The sequence below is a fragment of the Nannobrachium achirus genome (genome assembly GCF_963921795.1).
Source record: "Nannobrachium achirus genome assembly, chromosome: 14".
Lineage (NCBI taxonomy): Eukaryota > Metazoa > Chordata > Actinopteri > Myctophiformes > Myctophidae > Nannobrachium > Nannobrachium achirus.
This window is the reverse complement of record NC_137821.1, coordinates 2103681-2122742: the sequence shown is the minus strand read 5'-3', so window position 1 is coordinate 2122742 and position 19062 is coordinate 2103681. Positions and strand designations below refer to the sequence as shown.

Below are 19062 nucleotides of genomic sequence, written 5' to 3'. Positions count from 1 at the left end.
CCGGCCCAGGCCGGCCATTAGGAAAAAAAATAAAAATAAAATGTCGGCCTTTGTTCCATTTTGGGGGCTGGGCGGCCAACAAAGTAAATCTTCACTGTCAGGCAGAAACCTTGTATCTCCAAGTTTCAAATTTGTAGATTTCGCAAAGCAAAGCCCTGCTTCATCATACAAGGCCGTCACACAAAAGTAGTGAAAACAGCCGATCTACAAGCACACAACGCCTCGCGGTGCGAGGCGTTGTGTGCTTGTAGATCGGCTGTCTTCAGTAGTTTAAATCATTTTTGAAATGATAAATACAAAACAAACAGTTTTGGACATACAAGGTTTCCACCCGACAACGACGAAATATAACTCATGTAATTGGTCCAATGATATCAACACAACTACACACACTCAACACAACTACACACACTCAACACAACTACACACACTCAACACAACTACACAAACTCAACACAACTACACAAACTCAACACAACTACACACACTCAACACAACCACACACCACTAAAACAACATCAACACAACATGAATAAAACACAACTCTGACACATCAACCAAGTCCAAGTGTCGCCAGGAGGCATCAACAATGTCTCATAATCTGCCCATGTGCGTGCGTGCGTGTGTGCGTGCATGCGTGCGTGTGTATGTGTGTCGGTACACATATTCATAATGAACCATGTGTTTCAGTTCATGTCCACAGAACACTGAGACACAGAGCTATTATATGAAGACTAGTTTTATAGTTGATATATGAGCACGCACGCACGCACACACACACACACACACACACACACACACACACACACACACACACACACACACACACACACACACACACACACACACACACACAACTCTTCATCCCTCAGTGCACTGCTGTCTCACTATGCATTTTGCGCAGTGCGTAATTATAATATTGACATCAGCCACCACTCATATAAAACCCTCCTCTGAGGTGAATTCAGGGTGTAACCATGTCTCCTCTCCACGGCTGCTGTTGTCCATGAAGTCATTGTGTTATAGGCTGTAGGCCTACTTTGACATGAGTACTACTAGTCGGAGAAAGTGCAGTAGTATATTTTATTAAAGATAACAACAACAACACCACTACTTTTCAAGCAACTATTGCCTGGCAAAACTACTTTTTCCCCAGACCAACTGGCATTTGTATTATCTAAATGAATTATTATAACATCTTGCCTCCATTAGTAGGCTATAAGACATGCACTGCACTACATTTCTGTAATAACTATAAAGGTTCCCCCAAAAAAGGTGTGCAGGACCCCCAAATAATGCCCATGCAAAACATGCTGCGTGCACAATGGTACGCAACAGAAAACCTCCAGGTTGGCAGGTCTGCAATACCTTGACTCCTCCCCCTTAAACATAACCTCCCTTTGTTACTCAACAAAGAAAAGCATGTCGCAGCACGTTAGTGGATCTAGTGTGTACTGCGTACAGGAGCGGTTTTAGGCGCCGAAAATAGCTGATCTACAAGCTCACAACGTGTTGCAGCTCGTCATGTTGTCAGCTTGTAGATCTGCTTCCCTCCAATGCAACGTAAACACAGTAAAACAAACTAAAACAAACAATACTTTTACAGTTTACAGAAATGTACAGCTGTGATAAGGTATGCATAGAGCTGTAATTATTAAAGTGTGATAAGGTATGCATAGAGCTGTAATTATTAAAGTGTGATAAGGTATGCATAGAGCTGTAATTATTAAAGCTAACAGAATGTAAACACTCACCCTACACATGTTGTGTCATCATGGAGTCCACACTGTTCACTGCACTGTTGTTCTCTGTTGGAGACAAAATGGAGGAGTGCACCACTCACACACACACACACACACACACACACACACACACACACACACACACACACACACACACACACACACACACACACACACACACACACACACACACCTGTGTGATGTCGTTATGCCACTCCCCTCTGCGCACACACACCTACAGTAGGTACTTTCCTACCTCTCACCTCAGGCAGGGAGAGAGAGAGAGAGAGAGAGAGAGAGAGAGAGAGAGAGAGAGAGAGAGAGAGAGAGAGAGAGAGGGAGAGACGGAGGGAGGGAGGGGTAAGAAGTCAGTATTCATTTACGTTTTGATGTCAGTACATCTAACTATCAATTTAACGAATGTCTGTCTGTCCGTCTGTCCGCATGCTGACATCACTGATACTAAACAGTGTTGCCACCATGGTAACAGCCGCATGCTGAAACAATGCCCAAATAAGACAGCACTGATGAACAGGCATTGCACAACTGGTGACTGTTCTGCCCAACGGGCACCGGTCTGGGTTCTCCTACATTACTTCTGAGACTCCTCAGGGACATTCAATCTATCATACTAATACTTAATGTATTTTGAAGCTTCTTTTTCTATGTGAAATCATAAGTGTTGGAGCCTTTGTGTGATGTGAGGGTGGGACAAATCCCTCACACTTTTTAAAGGGATTAGTTTACAATCTAGTAACCTAACCTGGGGACCACTGACCCTCTGACCCTCCAATACTGACCCTCCAAACACAGTGAACACTGAGTCAAATGGATCCAGGACATATACAGCATCATGTCATGTTTTTATGCTCCAATAAAAACATGTTTCATACACAATTCACCCTTTAAACCTGTTAGGCCCAGCCAGTCTGACTTCTTTCTCTTGTTTGCACATCATTTAGGCTGTGTAGGCCGGTTCTGTACGTTTAAAGAAGGAAATACAGAGGAAATGGTGTGTGTGTGTGTGTGTGTTGTGTGTGTGTGTGTGTGTGTGTGTGTGTGTGTGTGTGTGTGTGTGTGTGTGTGTGTGTGTGTGTGTGTGTGTGTGTGTGTGTGTGTGTTTGTGTTTGTGTGTGTGTGTGCGTGCGTGTGTGGGAGAGAGCGAGAAATATAGAGAAAGGGAATAAGGAGGCAGAGAGAGGAGTGAGGGAGAGAGAGGAGGGGAGGGGGAGAGGAGAACGAGGGAGGCAGATCTCCTTGTGGTGCTGAAATTCATTACAAATGCATTGATAGTTGATGTATAAGAAGGTGAGAGAGTTCAGTTGTATTATATTATAGACTAGTTCAGTTCCTGAATGAACTGAATTATTAATGAATTAATGAATCATTAGCAACATAGGCTATGCTTTACTGTTGTCTGCTAACCACTGTAACCCTCCATACTGTGTTGACATGCAGGGTCCCCCAGGGCTCTGTCCTTGGACCCCTCCTTTTTGCACTCTGCATACAAAACCACTTCACCACATCAGAAATAGCAGATCTACAAGCTTGCAACGTGAGATACTGTGACATTTTATCTATAGTTCTTAAGGCTCTTTTCCACCGGCAGCGATAACGATAACGATGACGATAACGATTTAAAAAAGTGGGTTTTCAATTGAAGTGGATCAGCAGCATCCACCAAACACTGATAAAGACAATGATAGCCGACAACTACATCATTAGGTTCAACGTTGTGGTTAAGATCACAGTGATATGGAACTGCGTCTCTGACAAACAGCTCGAGGTGCGCTCTGCGCGAGCGGCTGTTAATTGGAGCCTCTTCACATTGATGTCCGATAACTTTATCGGACATCAAATGTGAAGGCATAATTATCGCTGTGATATTTTATGGCTATCGTCATCGTTATCGCTGCCGGTGGAAAAGGGCCTATAGAGTATTGTGTTGTGCAGTTCAAGGACCACGTTGGAAATAAGTCTCTGGCTTTGTTGTGGTTTTTGTCCTTGACGTGTTATCTCAGCAAAAGCATGCATTTCAATTACTTTTCCTACTTAAACATGACTTCCAAATCAATCAATCTTCAATCAAAAATGTATTGATTGCTAACAACATGTTGTGTTAGATATAATAACAAAAAGCATGCATTTCAAGTACTTTTCCTACTCTAACATGACTTCCAAATCAATCAATCCTCCTCCTCCACAATGTCCACAGTGAATAGTCGGCTATTAGATGTAAAATGTGTCTAACAGCGAACGTTTTTAGACATCCAACTCAACAAAACAGTTTAAGTCTTGGGTCTGAGAGGCTAAATGTCATCAAACGGTGGATATGTGGCTCAAATGCTGAATTATTAATAATGGACCTTGATACGGTTGAAAACCACTGGATTGGGGCCCTCTGGCCTACTGGTTGAAAAGTAGGCTGGATTGGGTTGAAAACCACTGGATTGGGGCCCTCCATAGGCATGGATGCCTGGTGGCGTCGCCGGTTCGATTCCCTCATCTCTCCCCCCATTTCCTGTAAGTCTACTGTCCTATCAATAAAGACCTGTCAGTCTACTGTCCTATCAATAAAGACCTGTCAGTCTACTGTCCTATCAATAAAGACCTGTCAGTCTACTGTCCTATCAATAAAGAGCTGTCAGTCTACTGTCCTATCAATAAAGACCTATCAGTCTACTGTCCTATCAATAAAGACCATTCAGTCTACTGTCCTATCAATAAAGAGCTGTCAGTCTACTGTCCTATCAATAAAGACCTGTCAGTCTACTGTCCTATCAATAAAGGCATAAAAGCCCAAAAACAAATCTAAAAAAAAAGAAAACCATAGGATTAGTCTAAAGCTCTGTCAGATACTGAGCCATGATCAAACCAAATCTTCAATCCCAAAGTAATTGATTGTTAACAACATGCTGTGTGTTATTTATAATTAATGAAAACAATGCTATGGTGATCATAAATTATTTATTTAAAACATCTAAATGTTCTACAGCTCTGTTATTACTTCTAATGGCAAATTTACAAATATCTTGTATAATTATAATTTATCTGCTTTTGCCATGCATATCAGGATGCTGCATTGTGATGTCACCCTCTGACCAAATTGGGTACTGCACTGCACTACAGTGACTGCAACAATAATCAGTCAATGATGAAAGTCAAAAGTAGTTTTATTGCAAACACCAACACACGTTAAATATAAATTAGTTTAACACACAATATATTAAACACACAAACCATAATGAATTGGACAGGACAACTGCCCTAGTCAGAAATAATAGTTAAACAGCTCTATATTAGATATAGTATACCTTTATTATCCCAAGGGGGAAATTCTGTCACAGCACAGCAGTTTAAGGTTTACAAAGTTACAAAAAGGAAGTTAAGAACAAGTACTGTACTGTGTACAATAAAAAGAGCAAGGCACAATAAAAAGAGGAATATAAAGTGACAAAAACAGTCAAAGCTCATAAGTGTCACAAGTGTTGTGACAAGTGTCACAACACGAATAGCAACTTATCAATACAGTGCCAAACAAAAGTGTTCATAAAAAGTCAATGCTAGTCAGTGCTACACAAGTATCTCAACGCCATGTAGCAAAATACTCAATACTATCAACACACAACCCAATAATACTCAATACTATCAACACACAACCCAATAATACTCAATACTATCAACACACAACCCAATAATACTCAATACTATCAACACAAACCAATAATACTCAATACTATCAACACACAACCCAATAATACTCAATACTATCAACACAAACCAATAATACTCAATACTATCAACACACAACCCAATAATACTCAATACTATCAACACACAACCCAATAATACTCAATACTATCAACACAAACCAATAATACTCAATACTATCAACACACAACCCAATAATACTCAATACTATCAACACACAACCCAATAATACTCAATACTATCAACACAACCCAATAATACTCAATACTATCAACACAACCCAATAATACTCAATACTATCAACACAACCCAATAATACTCAATACTACCAACACAACCCAATAATACTCAATAGGACCTACTACCAACACAACCTAATAATACTCAATACTATCAACACAACCCAATAATGCTCAATACTATCAACACAACCCAATAATACTCAATACTACCAACACAACCCAATAATACTCAATACTACCAACACAACCCAATAATACTCAATACTACCAACACAACCCAATAATACTCAATACTACCAACACAACCCAATAATACTCAATAACACAACCCAATAATACTCAATACTACCAACCAGGGCAGGAATTTCAGGGAGGCCATGAAGGCCATGGCCGCCATTGCCCCTCAGTTTGGCCTTGTGCCCCTCAAAACAACGGCATGACCCGAGGCCACAGTGGCCTTAATGCCCCAGGTGACTGTACCACTTTCTCCTTTCTGTCTCTTTCTTGTCAATATGTAGACACCAGTGTCTCTTTCTTCTCATGTAGACAACAGTGTCTTTCGTTGAGATTCTCAGCTCTATCCCTTATCGCTATAAACTTCTTTGCCTTTGTTCTCTTTACTATTTTGAAAAACATTTTAAAATACTTCAAATAGCCGATTTACATAGGCACGTTGTGAGCTTGGAACCAGGTAGGATGTGTAAATGACGTCAAACTTCGCAGCTCTATTAACACTGACATTAAGCAAATGAATACTGACCGGTGGATGATGTCAATGTGACAATTCTTCTCACTGTCTCTAATTATCTTGTATGCTTTGTAAAGTTCAAAGCCATCATTTGGAAAAAGTAGAAAGTGAAGAAGGTAAGGAAGTAGACAAAAGTTCAGAAATGGCCATAGAAATAATAACAATAATTACACTTGACTTTTAAACCAATTTTGAAAAATGGGTTATGAATTGCTCCATCTACGCCGTCTCCCTCTCAGCTTTCGTACTTACTATCTTTTTTTTCTTCTTTTTTCCAAAACAAAAGTGTACAAATGTTCAAATATCACACCAAAAAGAAAAACAAGAAAGGGTGACACAGCAAAACCCTTAGCACTAATGAAACACTCAATGACCATGATTACTGATTTACTGATTATATTGTTTTTTAGATTGATATTCATATGCATATGCTATATTGTTGTTGATATTCTGACATGTTATCTTGTTTATTATAGTGATGTATTATTCTGCTTTTTTGTAAGTTGCTTTGGATTAAAAGCGTCTGCTAAATGCCTAAACTGTAAACTGTAAACTGTAAACAGCAATACGCTTCATGAATACTTCATGAAACCCTCCCTGGAAAAGTCCTTAGAGGTCAGAGTCAGTACAACTATAGTTCCAGTTACGTTAAGTAACAGTTGTCTATAGGTTACAGTAGTCCTCGTCAAGCTACCGTTCTGATATAGTATTTATTCATTGTTAGAGCAGTGGTTCTGATATAGTATTTATTCATTGTTAGAGCAGTGGTTCTCATCCTTTTTACACCAAGCACCACCTCAGAAAATATCTCTCCAACACAAGTACCATCATAATAACTGGTGTTAAAATACAGGAGCGTAAAGACCTACCCCATCCTATTCACTGTACAGTTAACACAGGAGGATAAAGACCTACCCCATCCTATTCAGCTGCACAGTTAACACAGGAGGATAAAGACCTACCCCATCCTATTCAGCTGTACAGTTAACACAGGAGGATAAAGACCTACCCCATCCTATTCAGCTGTACAGTTAACACAGTAGGATAAAGACCTAACCCATCCTATTCACTGTACAGTTAACACAGGAGGATAAAGACCTACCCCATCCTATTCACTGTACAGTTAACACAGGAGGATAAAGACCTACCCCATCCTATTCAGCTGTACAGTTAACACAGGAGGATAAAGACCTACCCCATCCTATTCAGCTGTACAGTTAACACAGGAGGATAAAGACCTACCCCATCCTATTCACTGTACAGTTAACACAGGAGGATAAAGACCTACCCCATCCTATTCACTGCACAGTTAACACAGGAGGACAATTTATTCCTTGAATTCATGGAGGTGTTTTAGTTTGTGTTGCATTCTTACTACCTCTGTGAACTTGCTGTGCAAACTGTGCTAGCAGCTTAGCTTAGCCTACTGCAGTCTCAACAGCTCTGCTGCTGCTGTGAGACTCTGTCAGTCTGTCTAATCAGCTGCACAGCTGATGCCGTTACTGATGTGATTATCTGTTCTCAAATCTAACATTAACAGCTACTAAAGTGCATTATTTATGTTTTGTACAAAATGTACTTGATACTTTTAGCTTTCATGCACCTTCTCTTTATTGGTACTGTACTGCTCTTGTTTTTTTCCTCTTATCTATCTTTTTTCTTACTTCTCTGTAACTTTGTAAATAGCTGTATACTGCTGTGCTACAACTGGACAACTGAATTTCCCCCTTGGGATAATAAAGGTATCTATCTATCTATCTATCTATCTAGTTGTGACCCATGCTATTTGTACGATTTTAGGGTGAGAGGAGGTTGGTGTAGCCTATTATTGTGGGCTCGCCTGGAAGGCGAGCACACGTATGTTATCTTCATTATTTATTTGTTTGTTTATTTATAGCTATATGTGTATCTCCTCAAAACTTTGGCGCGATTCATCTCCTAAACGCTTAGACCTTTCAACACCATTCAAATTTTTATGTGTTCAGCTTACTGAGGACACGTGTGCTTGTATTTTTCTTTTTGAAATGTTTTGTAGTATAATTATAAAAAAATAAAAATGTTTAACTTTAAGCACCCAATGCATTTCCAATGGGTTTAGTGAGTGGGGAGAGAGTGTAGACAGAGGAAAGCCATGTTTATGTTAAGGCGCTGTGGCTGTAATGTTCACACTTCAGATATGCTATTTATATCAATGCGTTCACACAGGTCTGCTCTCTGATTTGATCCAAATATCTAAGCTGTGTGATGTATAAAACTATAGTTATAGTTAAAACTATAAATAAATGTCCCTCTCCACTCTACTGATTACACAGCTGTGATTAAAGGCTTGGCTGTCATTGGCTGTTCTGTGGTGCTGCAAAGTAACTAAGTACATTTACTCAAGTATATACAAGTACTTGTAACTACAGTACAATTTTGAGGTACTTTTACTTTACTTTCCATTTTTGTTACTTATACTCTACTATAAATACAGCATTTGACAGCTTCAGTTACTTGTTACTTTGCAGATTTTATTATTAATAAAAAAACATAGATGGACCACTTAATACTGCTATGAAGTTGATCTACAATGTGCACGCACACGCACGCACGCACGCACGCACGCACACACACAAACAACTGTTACTGTGTTACTGTGGAGACGTTTGCTTGTATTTGTCTTTGAGACATGTTTTGTAGTGTTTTAGAAATATTACTTAAAAATAATAAGGTTTTAGGATCCCGGGCAATGGGATTTACAGTATATATCCTAGAACCCGCAGGGACACTCAGCCGTATTAGTGGTTGTTGTTGGTTGGGGAGATATCACAACCAATGCATTTTCAAATCAGATCCACAAACACAATAAAAGTCATGCTCCACTCCTCAGTCTGGAGTGGCCACATAGAAGAACGCCTTGGTTATAGACATAGTGGAGGACAGATGTGATCTGGGATTGTTAACCTACAGTATATGCACTCAATATACACCTCTAGAACACATACAGTACAGTAAGGTACAGTAAAGTACAAAACAATACAGTAAGGTACAGTAGAGTACAGTAAAGTACAGTAGAGTACAGTAAAGTACAATAAAGTACAGTAAGGTACAGTAGAGTACAGTAGAGTACAGTAAAGTACAGTAGAGTACAGTAAAGTACAGTATAGTAAGGTACAGTAGAGTACAGTACAGTAAGGTACAGTACGGTACAGTAGAGTACAGTATAGTATAGTACAGTAAGGTACAGTACAGTACAGTAAGGTACAGTAGAGTACAGTAAAGTACAGTGCAGTAAGGTACAGTACAGTAAGGTACATTAGAGTACAGTAAAGTACAGTAAGGTACAGTACAGTAGAGTACGGTAAAGTACAGTAAGTTACAGTAGAGTACAGTAAAGTACAGTAAGGTACAGTACAGTAGAGTACAGTAAAGTACAGTACGTTACAGTACAGTACAGTACCGTACAGTACAGTACAGTACAGTACAGTACAGTAAGGTGCAGTACAGTACAGTAAGGTACAGTACAATACTGTAAGGTACTGTACAGTACAGTATCCTATTTGTTGGGTTGGAAGCGAGCCCACACTGTTTCGAAGGAACAGTATTTCTAGTTGAAGCCTATTATTGTACAAAGTAGAATGTATATATGACTGTTTAAATACCAGACCATAATGGAAACAAGCCTTTAGTGCTTATTGTGTCATCCTTTTAACTTCTGTTAATAAAACATTAAATCAATCAAACGTTACAAGAGCTCTCCTCTCTCCTTGCATCTCGTCTATGTGTTGACAGGTTTCAGTTAGAACATGCAGATGGGTGTTGGTTACTGTGTCACATACTGCATGTTGCCATTCTGATATGTTTACATGTCAAGGACCCCCACATTAGGGGCTGTGGACTGGAGCCCCATTTCAACATAGTGTGTTTGTGCCAGGGACCCCTAGAAGAGATTAGTACAGTAGGGGGCAGCATTTCTTTCCAGAGGGCTGTGCTGACTTGCCACCTTCATCAGTGGAATGCTGTAGTGATGTTTTCTTTTGATTGGAACTGGTTGGAATAACGTGTTCCTTCCACGCGCTACGTCCAACTGGGGAAGCCCCCCCCCCCCCCCCCCCGTCAGGTGGACAGAAGCGGCTTGCTCACTCCTCATGCACTGAAGGAAGCATGATCTCAGTTCAGGACTCTCCCCAGGTTGGCAGAGGGAAAGCAGAGCCCAGGATTACAGCTTAGGCAATTGGCACTGGGGGAAAAATGGGTTACAAAATTGTGGGATAAAAAATATAGAAAATCAAATCATCAGAAGGACATTATCAGTCAGATGAACCTCTGCTACTCACTGTATTAAACACATCCACTGGAAGAGGATTCATTTCTCTACAGATCTGTTTTCATGGTTCACTTTACACACAAGCATGTAGGTGTCATATCTAGTCCAGGCCTGAAGGTGGTGCTAAAGGACAGGCCAAAACAAACTCCACTGTAGATGATCGACTTGATGTTGAAGACATTCATGATTCCTGAGGAAATGTTTTATTGTTAGTTTATATATTTACACACAATCAGTGGTGGAAAGTAACTTAAGTACATTTACTCAAGCAATGTACTGAAGTACAACTCTGAGGTACTTTTACTTTACTTGAGTATTTCCACAAGCTTTGATGTGATGTGCATATCATATAAAACATAATTCTATGTGACGTACATAATTATATCATATAACACATAATTCTATGTGACGTACATAATTATATCATATAACACATAATTCTATGTGACGTACATAATTATATCATATAAAACATAATTCTATGTGACGTACATAATTATATCATATAAAACATAATTCTATGTGACGTACATAATTATATCATATAAAACATAATTCTATGTGACGTACATAATTATATCATATAAAACATAATTCTATGTGACGTACATAATTATATCATATAAAACATAATTCTATGTGACGTACATCAATGTCTTCTTACAGTCTGAGACCAATATTTAATTCTACAAATATCAACGACAATATTACTCTAAAAGTAAATCTTGTTTAAATAAAACATTACCAGATAGATGGCTTTAATTATAGTTGAGGGACAACTTTTTTCATATTTTAAATTGTAAATATAGCTGCAAGCAGCGATAAAGTGGCCAAGGCATAAAAAGCAGGAAAGCAAAAAGGCATCAAGGGAAAGCAAAGAAGACATCAAAGAAAAACTAGAAGCAGTGTTCTTCCGAACAGGACTCCGGCAGGTCAGGTAGGTTTTTTTTGGCCTAGTGGTGACTCTATAATAGGCCAAAGTGAAAAGGGTTCCACGTGTTCTTGGGCCTTTCACGTCAATCGTACGCTGCATGCGGGATTTTAAGCATTTTGTTCCAAAAATGTGTTTTGCAAAAATTGACCCACTGGTGGCGCTATAACAGGCCAATGTGAGAAGGGTGGCATCTGTTCCTTGGCCTAGTGGGAATGTGTGTGCAAAATTTCACACACATAGCAGGCTACGTTCATGATTTGAGACATTTTGTTCAAAAAGGAGCAATCCTGCAAACCTTGGAATTCAATGTTAGCCAATTAGATAGAATATGATATCTGACAAATCTGTCATGATTACATCACTGTAGAGACTACTGTGTACTGATTTGTGTGATTTTCGGATAAAATCTGAAGGAGTAATATCGAAGAATGTGTTTTACATACTGTAAGTCGGCCTTCTGGTGGCGCTATAAATGGCAGATGTGAAAAATGCAGGGCACAGGTTTTTCCTTGGCCTCTGGGAAGTGTGCATACAAAGTTTTACACTAATCGGTGGTTATAGGTAAAAGCACAAATTGGCCTCTACACAACATGTATGCAAAAGACTGTAGGCCTATATGCAACAGACATAAAGAAACTGTGATACTATGCACAGTTTGATGATGTACATAGTAAGCCTTGCTGAGCTATGAAGACCATATGAATCAGCCAGGCTATGAATCTCATAGGGCGGGAGCCTATCTCCTGTTTCTGTAGCGTAAGGCAGCTTGATGTACAAGTACATCATGATGCTAGTATGTCGCAGGGAGTTACCCCCAATCCAACCCTTGATGCTGAGTTTCAAGCAGGGAGGCACTGGGTCCCATTTTTTAGAATCTTTGGTATGACGCGACCCGGGTTTGAACCCGGATCTCCTAGTCTCAGGGCAGACACTCAAACCACTAGGCCACTGGAGCTGGTACATGATTTCATTGCAATCCTTGGAAATCACAACATAGGTGTAGACATGACAGTTTGTATTATAATGCTTGTTTCAGGATTTATGATGCAAAATACATTATTTAGTAATGGCGGATATTAAAATACGCATCAAGGTGGGTTGGGGGACATTTATAGGAAAGCTCCATATCAGACATTGTTCAAGGAACCAAACTGTAAAGTCTACCAAATGTCATGGTATTATGCTAATTTAAACCCCAAGCTGGATTCGATCCAACGACCTTCTGCATGAAAGGCATATGCCCTGACCACTACACTAGGCAGCCACAGGATCTGTTAACCATGTTTGTTTAAAAAAAAAGTTCTATGTAGGCTGAGTGCCTTGATTTTATTGATTTATTTTTTATATTTTGGAGGCTTGGGGTGAAATCAATCTGAGTAAATGTAATCTGAGTATTTCTGACATTTTCGAGTGATCATATTTTCTTTTACTCAAAACCGAAAAAAACAGCCGGTAGAGAAGGGCTCATTTTAAACATGAACGTGATCTGGAGTTAGATCAGACGTGTCAACATTAAAGAGTTTGACATATGCACATGCCATGGGCATCCAGGATGTTAACATCAACTCAACCCAACGTGGGGTTTGAACTGCCAACCATCCGTATACCAGGCACAGGCACTGACCACTACACTACGGCAGTCACACATTTTGGACCTGTCATTTAAAAAAAAAAGAAAAGAAAAAAGAAAAAGTTTCATGTAAATCTACAGTAGTTGTGGGGCTCATTTTAAACATGAACGTGATCTGGAGTTAGATCAGACGTGTCAACATTAAAGAGTTTGACATATGCACATGCCATGGGCATCCAGGATGTTAACATCAACTCAACCCGAGGTGGGATTTGAACTGACAACCATCCGTATACCAGGCACAGGCACTGACCACTACACTACAGCAGCCACACATAATGGACCTGTCATTTTAAAAAAAAGAAAAGAAAAAAGAAAAAGTTTCATGTAATGTACTTGACGCCTTCTTTCAAAATGATATAGTGCCCCCCTTTGGCCAATTGGGGTAAGATTGGTTTCAGCAATGTTTGGACTAACCCTCTACAGTAGTTCATCATGAAAATTTTACTTTGCATGTATGTTTTAGAGGCAGAAGAATAATTTGCATACAACTTGCAATGTTGATTGAATTATTAAAAAAGCATGTTTCAATGTTTAAAAAATCCGATCTGACAGATCTTTAGATATTAGTCCAAAGTTCATGTAAAAACAGTTCTGTGCACGTGACGCAAAAGTTCCGGAATAAAAGCGGGTTTAAGTGTTTTACAAACTGCTCAAATTGGCGGAAAATCTAAGGGCGGAGCTTACTTAACAAAGACACAGATGTCTTCCGCTTGAGTCAAGGCACGCGTGTAAGCAAGTTGCATGTCTTCAAACGAAACGAGGCATGACTTATGCCCCTTTAAAGTTTGAGTTTTCAAACGCTTCGTATAGCGCCCCCCTTTGGCCAATTGGAGTAAGATTGCTTTCAGTGATATTTGGACTAACCCTCTACATATTTGCCAAATGCCATGAACGTGTGACTTTGCATGTATGATTTAGAGGCAGAAGAATAATTTGCATAAAACTGCAACATTGAGTGAATTATTAAAAAATAATGTTTCGCTTTAAAGAAAATCCGCCTAAGTTTTCAGACCGTATTGGTCCAAAGTTCATGTAAAAAAAGTTTCGCGCACATTACGCGAAAATCCCAGGAGGAGATACATTTTTACTGTTTTTCATATAATTCAAAATTGTGGGAGAAGTAAAGGTCAGAGGTCAAAAGTCAGAGTGTAAAAGTTGTTCGGCATGAGGAGACGCATAAGTGTATACAGGTTTCATTGCTGTACCTGAAACAGGGCATGAGCTACACCAGTTCAAAGTTTGCACTTTTGAAGGCTTCCTACAGCGCCACCCTTTGGCCGATTGTTGCGAGCTTCGCGTTTTAGCCGTTTGGCATAGTCCTCTGCCATACTGCCCAGTTTCGTAAAAAGCGACTGCACGGTCTAGCCGCTAGAGCAAAAGTGGCGGAAGAATAATAATAATAGTAATGATGAAGTCCAATAACAATGAGTGGCCTTTTGCCAGTTCGTGGCCTTGGCCACTAATTAGAGAAAAGAAAAGACGAGTGTTAAAATGTTTTAATTTAATACTGCTTTCTATTGTTTTAGCCATTTTAATAATTTTGTCCCTGGGTGGGGGCATGCGTACAAGTGGCTAAATATGTCTTTTTAGACACAATAAGCCCATTCCCAAGATTCCCATTCCCAAGAATCTACCATGGGCAGATGTGACTTATGTAGTTTAGTAGTGTTACTGTAAATAGTGATAAAGAAATCCACCCACTGAAATCAAAATCTTTAAAATGGCTCAAACGATAGAAAGCTGGAAATGAAAACATTTTAACACTCATCTTTTCTTTTCTCTAATTCAGGGGTGTTCAACAGGGGTCGGGGACCCCAGTCAGAGTTACTACAGGGGGTCCTTCAAATCTTTGTGTGATAGAAACCTTTTTTCTCTTTTATATTAACCCCAGTGTCCATATTCTGAGAACTTTTGTCAAACATTGCAGATCTACAAGCTCACAACGCCTCGCGCTGCAAGGCGTTGTGAGCTTGTAGATCGGCTATTTTCGGCAAAGAGGTTTGGTGTAGAGGGGGAAAAGAGCAGACTGAGTACAGAGTGAAAGGTCAAGTTTATTAAGTATTGACGGTTCAAGTGGTTAAATATCTGAAAAAAGAAAAGAAAAAGTCCTTTAATATATGGTTGTTGCAAGGCAGAAACCTCATATCTCTACATTTAAACTTTGTATTTCTTTGTGAAAATAATAAAGCTCTACTTCTACTGTACATACACAACTAGTGAGCAGATCTTTACAAGATCTGCTATTTTCACTATTTCTTAAAATTATAAAAAAAGTTAAGGTTTTAGACATACAAGGTTTCAACCTGCTGACAGCGTCAATTTAAATACATCTTTAGATATCTTCATACAATATCAAAATGTATGCCTTTTAGTTTTTAAATATATGAAAAAAGATGACATCTGTACACAAGAATATGTATTTTAATTCATTGATTTCATTCAGTGCTGTTGTACAGTAAATGCACTGATTATTCATCATAAATAATTGAACACCTGTGGCGTGGTGTTAATGCGATTAAATAGTAATGTTATTATTTAGTCAAATATGGCAGTCGAATGAACAAAAACACTCCACAGGGCGGCTCTCAGTTCAGTTTAAAATGACCTGGCTTTAAATCCCTGAAATAAAAGAAAAAGAAAAAACCTTAGTCTTAGTTGAGCGCAGCACCGCATGGCTCTCCTAGGACTAGGGATGTTAATCGATTCAGTATTTGTGAGTCGATTTCTTTCGTTTTTTTTTGCTGCACAGTTGAGACGAGAGGGCAAAATGAGCTGCTCGTCCCAAAACATGGCTCATGGAAGCCTTTCCTCTCGACAACGCTGTAGTACAAGGCATAATGTGTTTGGATATCATCTTGGCTGACAGTGATCCTTTCTGCCATTTATCACATGGAGGATTGGTCTGCCTCCTCCTAGAAGTCCGGTAGAGGCCCTTGGTGTGACCTTAACAAGGCTTGGCTCGGCCACAGTTGGAGACATCTCTACGGTCTCTGCAGCCCCACTGTGGGCCGGCTCCAACTCGTGTGCCCCACAGTCCAGATCCACAGCTGTCCTGCAGATAGCCTGAGCAGCGGATGACTCCGCTACTCTCAGGTCGACCCGGTTACGTCGATAGATGGAGCCATCAATGTCCACCGGGTATGATCTAGAAGCTACTTTTCCGAGACAGGTCCCGGCTCTCCATAACGGAGTATTGTCACCCGGCAGGGGCTTCATTCTCACAGTCTCGCCAACCTCCAGTTCCGGCAGGACCCGCGCAGTCGAGTCATAGAAATACATGGCGATCTGTCTCTTGTGACGCAGCTTTTCTGTAACCCTCTGCACCACAGTCGGTTCAAGGAGTCGGAGATGAGCTCGAGTCGGAAATCAGGTTCATGTGGTTTTAATACAGTCATCAATGGAGGATATCTCTGCTGTCAGAGTTGAGTTAAATGACGTCTACATTAACCCATTCTGGACAGGTACACATTAAAGTGTATTCACTCCTCAGGCCGGGAACAATTTTTGTTTATTACAGTATGATTTTTATTTTATTTTTATTTTTTGTTTCTAACTGCTACAGAATAATTTTCAAAACTAGACTTAGGCCTATAAGGCTTTTTTTTCCAAATTGGACTTAGTCCTAATTAATCAGATGTCTTGGCTCTTTTTGGGGCGGGGGGCAGAAAGGAGTCTTCACCCAGGGCACCATCAGAGCTAGTGCTGGGTCTTTCTGGGGCAGGGGGTTTAAAGGAGTCTTCACCCAGGGCAACATCAGAGCTAGTGCTGGGTCTTTCTGGGGCAGGGGGCTGAAAGGAGGCTTCACCCAGGGCAACATCAGAGCTAGTGCTGGGTCTTTCTGGGGCAGGGGGCTGAAAGGAGGCTTCACCCAGGGCAACATCAGAGCTAGTGCTGGGTCTTTCTGGGGCAGGGGGTTTAAAGGAGTCTTCACCCAGGGCAACATCAGAGCTAGTGCTGGGTCTTTTTGGGGCAGGGGGTTTAAAGGAGGCTTCACCCAGGGCACCATCAGAGCTAGAAGCTCCACTGTCCTGAAGACGTGTGGACGTCGGCCTCGACATCTTCTTCAGGGTGATCTGTGAGTCCCAGCCTTGGTCTTTGACAAACATGAAGACACAGTCAAACAGACCAGGAAACATCTCCATCAGGTCGATGCCAGCAGCAGCCTCCGCACTGTAAACACACAAAGCAGTGATCACTGGGTGGCAGTGGCTCAGGAGGTAGAGCGGCCGCTTGGCAACCGGAAGGTTCCCTGTTCGATCCTGGGTTCCCCCAGAGTCAGTGTGGAAGAGTCCTTGAACAAGACTCTGAACCCCTAGTTGCTCCTGATGAGCAGGTTGGTGGCCAAGCATGGTGAATGTGTGTGTGTGAATGAGTGAATGCAATGCACAATATGTGTAAAGCGCCTTGGATAAAGCACCATTTACCACTGAACACTAACTAACAGTAGTCTATTATAAAGTCAATAAAACATTAATACAAATAAAATGCATGTCTTTGCGCTACAATGTGTGAAGCAAGTTATCAGTTCCAGTCATATAATGATATCAATTTCTATATAAAGTTAACTTCATGAATTAAATGATGATGATGATGTGTGTGTGTGTGTGTGTGTGTGTGTGTGTGTGTGTGTGTGTGTGTGTGTGTGTGTGTGTGTGTGTGTGTGTGTGTGTGTCAAAAATATAAATGTATATATTTTTGTACTGGATGGGAGCAGCTACATTTAGTTATATTGTAGTACAGTTCAACTCACTGGTGCGCATGGAGATTGTGTATGAAACGCAGGAATCCAAATCCATGCTCAGGGTATCCTGTCTTCCCTCTCCTCTCCATCTCCTGGAACACCTTGGGTGGCAGCTAGAAAAACACACAACTTAAACATTGTGGACTACACTACTTCTAATGGACAAACATACACATGTGAACCTCAGAAGATGATTTAGTTACCTTGTCTTCCATGTTGTCTTTCCATGTGTTGAATAGTCCCATCTCAGCATACTGGAGAGCATATACGTCCAACAAATCAATGTGTTTCTTGTGGTCAGGGTTTTTGTAGTACTTCTCAAGTAGATTTCCAACCTCTTTCAAGAACTCCACTCTCCTGGCAGAAATTACAAAACAAAAATGGCGTTCCAAAAACGTGAAACTTACTGTTGGATCAAAACCTGACAGTCATATCTCGGAGTGTGTGTCAAAAATAATAATGATCTAAAATAAAAATACCAGAATTCGATGAACACATTTTAAAACACTTCAAAAATAGCATATCTCTAATATTCACAATTGAGCTTGTAGATCTGCTACTTTCAACAGGACTTAATAGTTAAAGACAAGCTGTGGTAGTGATTAAAAATTATAAAAAAGTACAAAGTAGATAGAATAACATTGAGAACAATAATGCTGTATGTACTGAAAATGTTTGCCTGTTAGTCATACTTTTCATCTTCCCAGAAGTAGGGATGGTCCAAGCATTCCTCCACTGTAGGTCTTTTCTTTGGGTCTTCATTGATCATCCTCTCGATGAGATCCTTGGCAAGGACATCTGGAACACGGTCCAGGTTGTACCTTCCATCCAGAATGTTCCCTTCACATCTAGCTGAGGTACCAAATGGATGGTATCCTCTTGACAGGATGTAATATAACAACATCCCAGCCACCTTTAGAATGAACATCAACATTTAGTAACAGTAGCCTAGGTGTTGTTTTCATTAAATTGTTCTCATGTAGAATAAGAACAGACCTGGATGTC

General features: G+C 40.1%; 1 protein-coding gene across 1 annotated transcript; it reads right to left on the bottom strand.

The window, feature by feature from the left end:
• Window positions 1-15869: 15869 nt before the first annotated feature.
• Window positions 15870-18832, bottom strand: LOC308298306 (uncharacterized protein). Its single transcript, XM_080741881.1, has 4 exons — window positions 18750-18832; window positions 18261-18414; window positions 18067-18170; window positions 15870-17486 (listed from the first exon to the last, which is right to left on the bottom strand). Exons 1-4 carry the CDS (start codon window positions 18824-18826, stop codon window positions 16943-16945), a joined length of 879 nt encoding a protein of 292 aa, XP_080598007.1. The 5' UTR covers window positions 18827-18832; the 3' UTR covers window positions 15870-16942.
• Between the last annotated feature and the right edge of the window lie 230 nt (window positions 18833-19062).